This window comes from Arachis hypogaea, chromosome 14 (genome assembly GCF_003086295.3).
Source record: "Arachis hypogaea cultivar Tifrunner chromosome 14, arahy.Tifrunner.gnm2.J5K5, whole genome shotgun sequence".
Classification (NCBI taxonomy): domain Eukaryota; kingdom Viridiplantae; phylum Streptophyta; class Magnoliopsida; order Fabales; family Fabaceae; genus Arachis; species Arachis hypogaea.
Window position 1 is genome coordinate 115,900,583 of NC_092049.1, and position 10,083 is coordinate 115,910,665.

Genomic DNA, 10,083 nt, shown 5'->3' on the forward strand with positions numbered 1-10,083 from the left:
AAATCTTTAAGATAATTCTACTTTGTTTCAAAAATTTAATTCTTTAAAATATTATTTGTATTAATTAATTATTTTATATAAAAAATTAAAAATTAAATGATTAATTTTTAAAAATAATATATATATTTTTTATATTTTTTAATAAAATTAATATATAATTTTTACTAATAATTAAGTCTTAAATATTGACTAAAAATTAATTTTTTAAACTAAAAAAATTTATTTGTTAAACATAAATAAAAATAGTTAAAATTTAAAAATAAAAATAAATATAAAAATAAAAACTCTAATTCTAACCCTCACTTTCACTCTTTATTCTGCTGTTTGCCACCTTCGTCCACTCTCATTGTCTCCACGGCTCTACCTCTCACACTCAAGGTTATTGTCTTCTTGCAAAAGGTAGAACCGTCATCACTGCCTCACTAGGTCACCCTCCTTCTCTTATTTAAAATAAATTTATAACAAATATTATTTTTTGTTTCATTACCGCTCTAAAATTTAACATATTTTTACACTTAAACAAATTTTTAAAAAACTCTCTTAAGAACAAAATATAGAGCTTTGGTTTTTTTTCTCTCTCTATTAGTCCTAAACGTACCATAACCCAACACTCATCATTAAGCCTGTAAGACCCCCGATTGTTAAAAAATAAATAATAAATTATTTGTAATTTATTATAGTAATTCATAGTTATATTTTCAAAAAATTATTTACCAAAAAATAATTAAATCAAAGTTATGAGATTTTGAGTTTAAAATTAATTAGAACTCATAATTTTTATAAATATTTGGATATTCTTTTATTTAGAATTTAAAACTTTAGTAATTTGATTATTCCTAGTTTTATTAAAAATACTTACTCTATACCCTAATTTTATTAAAATTTCCAAATAGAAACCTAATTTACACATACTTCCAAATCCTAACCCTAACCATCACCTTTTTCCCCAGCCGCCCCCCCCAACACACACACTCATCCCTTCACCATACACACACACATGAAAAAAAAGGAAAGAAAAGAGAGAGGGGGGGGAGCTCGAGGGGGGAAGAAGGAGAAGGTACGAGAGGGAAAAAAGGGGAGACGACACCAGTGGATGTCACTGCCACTATCGCCGCCGTCGTGTCGCCGCCGGGAGAGTCATAACGCGAGGAGAGAGAGAGAGAGGCGAACTTACGAGGGAGAGAGGAAGTAGGGTTGCCGCCACTGAAAAGGAGCCTGGCTGCCCTCATCACTGCCAGCTCCGTCGCCGTCGTCACTATTGGAGCTGCACGAAACCGTCATCGCCGTCGTCACCATCGATGCTTGCCCTCGTCGTTTGTGGGTGTCACCTCTTCTGCTTCTATTGTCACGCCGTTGTCTGCCCCTCTGGATGTCGCTCCTTTTAAATCGCGCCTTATCATTAATTCTCTGCCTCCTCGTTGTGGCCCAACCTCTAATTAGGTAACTCAAGTGTCTCTTATTTTGTGATTTTAATTGATTTGATTTTTGTTTTGATTTGAATATTGATTTGGTATAATCGATTTGATTTCTATTTTGATTTGAATATTGATTTGGCCCAACTTCTGATCTTTGATGGTTAATAAGGTTGGTTTCCCATAATTTGTATTCATATGATAAAATGATTGTTCATAAAATTGTCATTTTTCACTGTTTAGGCCATGGCAAATCAGATTGAGCAGATGGGGCTGACTATAGAAAATCATCAGAAGGTTGATTTTCTTAAAAATCCAATAGTTATATCTGCAGTTGATATTGTTCACCTGTGTGTTCTTATTTTTCTTGATATTTTTTTTCATGTTTGGACCAGCAATATGATGATTTGAATAGTAGATACATTGAGCAAGTTTGACAATACTCTGATTTGAGCAAGTTTTGTTTTTTGATATTCTTGTTGCCTATGAACATATTGTTCTATAATCTGTTTGCTAATCTATTTTTTAGTTCTTCCAATCTCAACATGCCTAAATTTATGAATTGCTTTATTCTGCACAAATAAGCACAACTAACATTAACATCATGAATTCCCTATACTTGGATGCAAGTTCAGAAAAATAGATAACCAATTTTTAGCTGGTTAAAAATTAGATGGGCTGGTTTTGAACCAATTTAGAGCTTATTCAATACTAAAGAACTAGTCCATAATCAATATTAAAACTGGTTTCTGTAAAACTAATAGTCATCTTAACTAAAATACCATAACAAAATTACAGCAGTGTTAGAAACTATACATGATTTCATGACCCACTTGCTATAGCTTGAGTTCAGAATTCAAAACTCTGTGTATTGTCTCAAACTTACAAAGCAAGTACCTACAAATTTCAAAGTAAATAAAAAAAAGAAACTAAAATTAATTATAAACCTTTCTTAGCTGTTTGCTATTGCTAGATACATGTTCTCATGATGTTAATAATTATCCCAACTGCATAACAATGAAAAATTACCTATACAAATACGATTTCATAGCAGCATTTCATGTTGTTGTGAATTATGATAAAACTCATTGCTATTATCTCTCATTTCACCAGTGTCTTAGTGTACGCATTCCTCATGCATGTTATGTTGGTGCATGTGTGTAATATTAATGTGCACGTGGATGCATGCAAAAAAAAGTTTTGAAGTGGAGAGTTATTGTACCAAAATCCAATAATAATATGGAGTAGATGTTTATATAAAATAAAGTTTTAAAGATATTGAAAACATATATGGTGATTTTATCAGCGTTGATATATACATGTATATATAGTATTGAAAAGTTTAATTGAAAACACTATGGAACTAAAAGGAAAGTAAAAGTGTTTTATCGGTGTTGATATATACATGTATATATAGTATTAAAGCACTATGATTAGAATAAAATTGAGCATTTTAGGCACTGCTGCTCTGCAACTACCTTTATCCATCATCCACCCTTAATGCTATACTAATATTTTTCTTATATATAGTAGTGTGTTCCTTCTAGAATACTCATTTGTGTTTGTTTGAATATATATATACATTTGATAATTGAGAAGTATGGGAACGTACTATTATGCATTGGTTGATTAAAAATTCTATTGCATGAATTGCTACATGGTGAGGTACATGTTTGCAGAACTTATATTAGTATTGTACTATTATATTGACAAATGAGGCTCGAGTGAAGGAATATGACCTCAAGCAAATGTGGAAGAGTTCAAATGAGACAATTAATAATATTTTGAATGGTAACTCAACTTATTTTTTTGTTGATTATTGTTTATGAAATATGAACTACTGATCAGTTCATAAGTTTTTGGTCAGGAAATTAGTGGCTACTAAATGATAGCTGAGTCTAACAATATATTTTGTTCTTACCGGTTGCTTTTGGAAAAACTTTTAGGAATTGTCTTCAGAGAACTCATTGGAAGACACGCATTTTGTAAATTGTAATGATCTAAATATTTTCAGGCTGGACAAAGCAAATATACATTGGAAGACATGCATTGCGTGATCAATATAGGGCCACTGCCAGTTATTAAAGGAGTTGGGATATTAAAGCTGGTGTTCGGTATTACTTCTTACTTTGTTTTAGACAACTTTGCCATTGATTTGGCCATCGATTTTAACAGTATTTCTTGTAGTGATGTAAAATTGCTTATGATTTTAATACATATTCATAGATGATTGATATATTATTAGTCTATTTTAATTGTGTACGGATCTATTTATTACATTTTAGTTGTGTCATGGTTGAGAAATGATAAATATCCTATTACTTGGTTTGATAAATTTGGTTGTGTATTGGATGAGGAATAAGTGATGAATTGGTTGTTTTTTATGGAACCGTAGACGGTGGATATATCCAAGTTTTAGGAGAAGTTTTGTCAAATTTTTTCTAAAAATTTTGAATAAAAGAATGAAAAAAATTGTAATTAGTGTTATATCTTGTTTCTAATTTTTGTTTTGATTTTTCTCATTTACAGGAGTGTTAAAATGGTGACAACATGCTACCTAAATGACTCAAGAATATTTTGATTCATAGAGATACTAGTCTGTGTTAGACTTTTAACTTTTGGTTGAATTTGTGAAAGAAATATAACTTGTGGAACTAATCAATGGAGATACTAATGTTATTTTGTTTTAAAATAATCTTAGTTAAATGAAGCATTTTTGAATTATCTATGTTATTACATACTATTTAAATGTTGACTTGCTCAGTAAATTAGTTAATATATCAGTTTATTAAAAAAATAATTTGGTAAATTATGTATGTAATTTGTATTAAAAAAATATTACAAAATAAATGTTGTGCTTTTGCAACTAAAGAAAAAAATGTTACAAAATCAAGTTGTATTTTGTAAGAAAATTTTATGATAGGAAAAATATATTGTTACAGAAAATATTTTAAAGGTCTAAAATTGTTATCACTTTTATAACAAATTTTGGTTTTTGTATTGAAAAAATTATTACAAAATATTACTTTATATTGTAACAGTTTTATTTTTTGTTACAAAAATTTTTTGTAACGGGACATACTGCAACAGTCCCTTTTTTGTTATAAATTCTTTTTGTTTCGAAATTCAGATTTTTTGTAACAATTTTTATTGTTACAAATATTACTTTTTCTTGTATTGCATTTTGTCAGCGCTAGAATCTTTTAGGTGCTAATTTAGTATTTACCTCTTAAAAAAAATAATAACGGTTTAAAACTGCTATAATCTACTACATAAGATTAAAAAAATTTGAAAGTTAAAAACACTTTGAAAATAATTCATTGTTCAACACAAAATATGCAGCTTACAACTTCATCATATTATGTTGCAATTGCTTTATAAATCTAAAATTACCAACAATAGTTTACACATGATATAAGTCTACAATATAAATAACAAGTTTATATACCTGCATTCACACACTTAAAATAACTCTAATGTATACATAACATCAAAATCCAACACACATAAAAGGTAGCTCCCTAAATACATGTTAGTTTGTTAGTGCATTTGCTACATTTACTATATTTACTAATGTCATTATATCAGCTTAATGTTCCTTTCAATTGGATCAACAATTTGATAATTGCTTTCAAAATCTTCTTGCTATCACTGTTATAATCAGGTCCATCTATGTTTGGTTAAGGTAAATTAACTCCAATAATCAAATATTCAAATTCAACATATAATCCGATGACAAACACTTGTGCTAGTATGATAGTAGATCGAAAACATCGCTTGCATACTTATTTCATCAATCACATACCTCGTTTGAAATTGAATGAAATCACCAAATACTAACACAGGCTATTTATACTGAATATTTGTCACTCTCTTTAATATTTTGTATTCTATGCTTTGACTAAGTATACTCATTAAGTTCCTCAAACAATATTGCGAAAGGAACAATAACACATAGATCCTTACAAAAAAAAACTCGCTCCCTTAAATGTTTAAAATAAAATCTGACCATTGTAATATATTCTCAAACTAATATCGTCCTCCATTTTATATTCTTATTCAACTCACTCAAGCAAATTTTACTATAAGATTTCTACTTGTTTATGGAAATTTTGTGTGGAAGTTTTAAAAAACCTCCATAACATATTTTATTTATGGCAAAATATGACCCCATTAATTAATGCTAGTTTAAATTTCTAAGTCCAATTGCCCAAACAAATAGCCAGTCCCTAACCTACTCTGATTAAACCTAAGAAAATTTAACTCCAAACAAAAATTTGTCCAAAAAATTAGAAGAGGAAAAAGAGTGAGAATGAAATCCTAGATCTACTCGCCGCCACCGTATTCATCTCTTCGCCATTGTCACCATCAAGCTTGCCGTAGCGTCTAAGGTCAGAGGGAGAGTAACCTCATCGCTGTTGCCATTCCTGTCCTCGTCGTTGTTGCCATCAAGCTTCTATATCACTCCGTTGTCTCCTTCTATTTCAGAAATCAATGAAAAGCTTATGATGATAAACCAGTAAGGGGAATACATGATTTTGAATACATCACCGAGGAATTTAGTTACTATTTCTTCTCTGTGTATTTAAGTAATGAAATATCTAACCGAAGAAGCTGATTTGTGCAAGAAAAGGTAGCAATACATCACGAACCACTGTCATCATAGTTGTTGTTGCTGTTGCTGCTATTGCTGCTATTTTGGTGCTTAGTTCTGTGTATGTCTATTCAAGAAAGAATTTTCAAAGTAAGTGTTGAGTGTTGACTACTTTGCTTAATTTTGTGATGCATATGCTCCTAAAATTTGAAGTGGCAACATTGTGGCAACCAAATTGTTTCCATAAAATCTTAGAATGATTCCACGCATTAATTACTCAATCATTATTTGTTGTAAGGGAAGAAAAGAAAAAACAGGGGAATTCAATAGCCTTTCTATTCTAGTTCTACCTTAAGAGATGTAAGTGTACTAAACTATTAACTCACTAGTTATCCTTGTTTCAATTGTGAAGCTGATGATTCGGATGAAGAAATCATAGCTGATGAATCATTACAGTTCTCCTTTGATACTATATGAGTTGCTACAGAGGATTTCTCATATTCTAAAAAACTAGGAGAAAGTGGATTTGGATCTGTTTATAAGGTAAAATACTGCTATTTCACTCCAATAGAGATCATTTCTTTTTATTTTATTTTATTTTTTATTTGGTCAAAACATAGTCTGATATATTCTCAGGGTAAGCTCTCCAATGGACAAATGATTGCTGTGAAGAGGTTATCAAAGGACTCAAGCCAAGGAGATATGAAATTCGGGAATGAAGTGTAGTTATTAGCTGAGTTTCAACACCAAAATTTAGTGAAGCTTCTTGGTTTTTGCTTGAAAGGAAGTGAAAGGTTACTTATCTATGAATTTTTTCCCAATAAAAGCCTTGATTACTTCCTATTTGGTATATATCTGTTAGTAACATGTTACTTTTTTCCCTATGATTTTTGTCTTGTGCTTGTTCCTATATCCTAATATTTGAATTTTATTGTATGCAGGCGGGTGCAAAAGTAAATATTAGTGCTGGTGGAGCAACTCCTTTACATATTACAACTGATAATGGCAGACTGAAAATTATAAATTGCTTATTGAAAGTTGGAGCTGATCCTAATGTGTTCGATGAGGTGAGAGACAAATATTGTATTATCTTTTTCGCTTATCACCATCTTCTTTTAGGAGCTTAGCAATCATTTAGTTTGTGTCTCCATGATCTATCCAAACTTTCAGTATCATTTTGTTAATATTTGGAGTAAAATTTGAATCTGTTTGCATTTCAAGATGGTGTTAAGCCAATACAAGTTGCGGCTGCAAGGGGCAATCGTGGAGTTGTTGAGATTTGTTCCCCTTGACATCCAAGATTGATGCCATTCCTAATTGGACTATTGATGGATAATTGAGTATATGCAATCCAAAATTAAGAAGCAACAGGTACTAAAAGTCTTGAGTTTAATTTGCTTAAATTGTTTTCAGGAGGCTCAATAAAAACAATTTTCATGGTGAACTATCAGAATCATTGGCTAATATGACACAGCTTACTTTTCTGTAATATTTATTGAACTTTTTTTTTTATTTCTTTTTGTGTATTAATAATTCTGTTTTTAAAGTTTTGTCTTATTCTAATTATGATTATCTTGTTTTTGTGATTATCAATTTCAGTGACTTGTCCTACAATAATATCAGTGGCCCTATACTAAGAATTTTAGCTAAATCCTTCAAGTAATAAATCTCTTTTCCTTGATTATATGGTGCATTTGTTTCTAATAGGCTTCAAGAAACCAAAAAATTCAGTACTAACACAAGAGAATGTTTTTATTTTTCCTATTAATACTTTTTTAGCATTGTTGGAAATCCTCTTGTTTGTGCAACTGGAAAAGAATCAAACTATCTCAAGTATTTCATCTTTTTTCGAATTAATTGTGAAATTGTGTCATTGTTTTCATGCTGACATCAATAATTTGCTTCTTCCTTAGATGTGTTACCATCAAGCAAACCAAAATATTATAAAATGGCAATTGCTTTTGGCTTGAGTCTTGGATGTCTTTGCCTCATAGTTACTCGGTTTTAACCTTGTTTTTTGGTGGAGGCACAAGCACAATCAACAAGCATTCTTTGATGTTAAAGGTACTTTCCAATTAGCATCATAGTTAGCATTTTCTTCTTCTTTTTCTTTAATTGAGTACTATAATAGATCCTTCAATTCATATACAATTTAATATTGCATGTTTTTTATGTTTCAAACCGGCATCACAAAGAAGTATACCTTGGAAACTTGAAGGATTACCGCATGATGTTACAAAAAAATTCTTGGAGTCAATGATACTCTATTTTTAGGACCATATTAACATCATTACATTTTTGCTACTTTGTAATCTAATATGTTTTGGCTTCTTGAACTATTTTATTTGTTAAGGTTCTTATGTTTCTCTTTCTGTACATATAACACATCTATAGTTAGAAAATTCTAGTTTATAGACAAGGAATTCTGATACGGTTTTAAGTTGTAGCAGAAAATGATCACTTCAAGCTGTAGCAATCCTACACAAAATGTAGGTCTACCTAATTCTAATTGTCTCTCTTCTGGATGTTATTTATTTGCTTTCTACCATCTTACTACTCCTAAAATTTCCATTTTGAGTTTCTTAGGCAAAGGAAAACCCGTTCTTGTATGATATTGTGGCAAATGGTCGCAATAGAATTGATGTTGATAAGTACATACTTTTCTGCCTTTCTTCCTCGTCTTGTATGACTGTTATTGATATGTGTGCTTTTTATAATAGTACTATAAAATTCATGATTTTCAGGTTTGACTACATTGTTCGTTATTGTCGTGCTTGTGGCCTAGGTTGCAACTTTCAGCCTGAAAGGTATTTATTAGGATGAATGCTTTGAGTTTGACATCCAGAAATGTTATTCTACTCTTGATTCCTGAACTATGCAGAAGCATCTATACTTTATCCATGTTTCTCCTTTCAAAAGGGATGATAATTGAAAACAATTTTATTGTATTTTGCATATTGATGAAGACAATGCAAGTCATTGATGATGAAATGTTATCGTGTCAAAGATTGTTAGTACATTCTGAAATATTTGAGACTTTATGTAATTAGATGATATTGAATATTGAAGTTGTTGTTTTATTTTATTTTTTAAAGAAAAACAGTAATAGTTATGTAGAACAATACCATATGCAATTATGTTTGGAATTATTGACAGAGAATTTTTTTATATATAGAGTTATGTCTTATATTGAGGAATTGTGTTATAAAAGATTTAGTTTTTAAATTTTGATATTAAAAAATAAATTTTTAATTTGAGAGTATGTAAATGAGATGAGATTAGTGAATGATTTAAAATTAAAAAAAAAAATAATTATAGAATTTGTGAAAGTTTAAAAATCTCACAAAATAATTAATTTTTGTTAAATTAAAAAAATTAATTTGTGAGAGTATTAAACTGCCACAAAAATAATTTAAAACTGTCACAAAAGTATAATATAAAATCTCCACTAAACACGTACAAAACTTTTAAAAAATTCCAAAACTCTTACAATTATTTAATAAGTTATAAACCTTCACAAATAAATTTTTTTTTATCATAAATAAACAAAAATCTTGTAATATTTACGTCATCTCTCACGGAAAGAAGAAAAAGCTCATAGAAAAACTTGCAAACGAGGAAGAAAAAACTCAACAAAGAATATTAAGGAAGAAGACCCTCTTTGCCCCCTTTTTGACTTTGCTTTATATTTTTTAATCAAAGAATTACAAAACACCTCCACTGAAAATGGCAAAACGGTCCTCCCGTACTGAAAATTCGTCCCGGACTGTTTTTTCTTTTTTAATTATAAGAAAATTCTTCTCACTATAATAATACGCCAAGTCTATTTTGTGTTTACAAAAAATAAAGAGAAAATTAATTACAAATTAAAAATTACCACAATTTGTTGAAATGGTTTTGTGTTTTCGAAAAATAAAAAATAATTGCAATTCGTATGTAATATATTGCATATTTTTAATTCGTCTCATATCTATATAAAATATCAAATTAGTCCATATATTTGAATTTCAAACCTCTTCCTCCCTCCTCCCCTTCCTATATAACAAATTTAGCCCAATTATATAGAAGCCATGTAAC

The 10,083-nt window shown here is 29.7% G+C and overlaps 1 protein-coding gene and 1 long non-coding RNA gene across 10 annotated transcripts; both read left to right on the forward strand.

The window, feature by feature from the left end:
- The first annotated feature begins 892 nt into the window (after positions 1 to 892).
- Positions 893 to 4,136, forward strand: LOC112743767 (uncharacterized). The gene is made up of 4 exons (XR_003172340.3): positions 893 to 1,440; positions 1,656 to 1,709; positions 3,427 to 3,526; positions 3,942 to 4,136. It is a non-coding gene; the product is annotated as an uncharacterized lncRNA (long non-coding RNA).
- A 1,484-nt stretch (positions 4,137 to 5,620) lies between these two features.
- LOC112743768 (uncharacterized) lies at positions 5,621 to 9,199 on the forward strand. 9 transcript variants are annotated; one of them, XM_072214645.1, is made up of 10 exons: positions 5,621 to 6,156; positions 6,419 to 6,549; positions 6,643 to 6,800; positions 6,948 to 7,073; positions 7,228 to 7,377; positions 7,606 to 7,665; positions 7,920 to 8,070; positions 8,457 to 8,495; positions 8,593 to 8,657; positions 8,751 to 9,199. In XM_072214645.1, exons 7-10 carry the CDS (start codon positions 7,984 to 7,986, stop codon positions 8,827 to 8,829), a joined length of 270 nt encoding a protein of 89 aa, XP_072070746.1. In that variant the 5' UTR covers positions 5,621 to 6,156; positions 6,419 to 6,549; positions 6,643 to 6,800; positions 6,948 to 7,073; positions 7,228 to 7,377; positions 7,606 to 7,665; positions 7,920 to 7,983; the 3' UTR covers positions 8,830 to 9,199. The 9 variants fall into 9 exon arrangements, 3 of the variants coding, with proteins under 3 accessions (XP_072070746.1, XP_072070744.1, XP_072070745.1); XM_072214643.1 differs by lacking the exon at positions 7,606 to 7,665 and having other exon boundaries at positions 8,751 to 8,813; positions 8,973 to 9,199; XR_011871110.1 differs by lacking the exons at positions 8,457 to 8,495; positions 8,593 to 8,657 and having other exon boundaries at positions 5,664 to 5,931; positions 6,046 to 6,156; positions 7,228 to 7,491; positions 8,751 to 8,813; positions 8,973 to 9,199.
- The last annotated feature ends 884 nt before the right edge of the window (positions 9,200 to 10,083 follow it).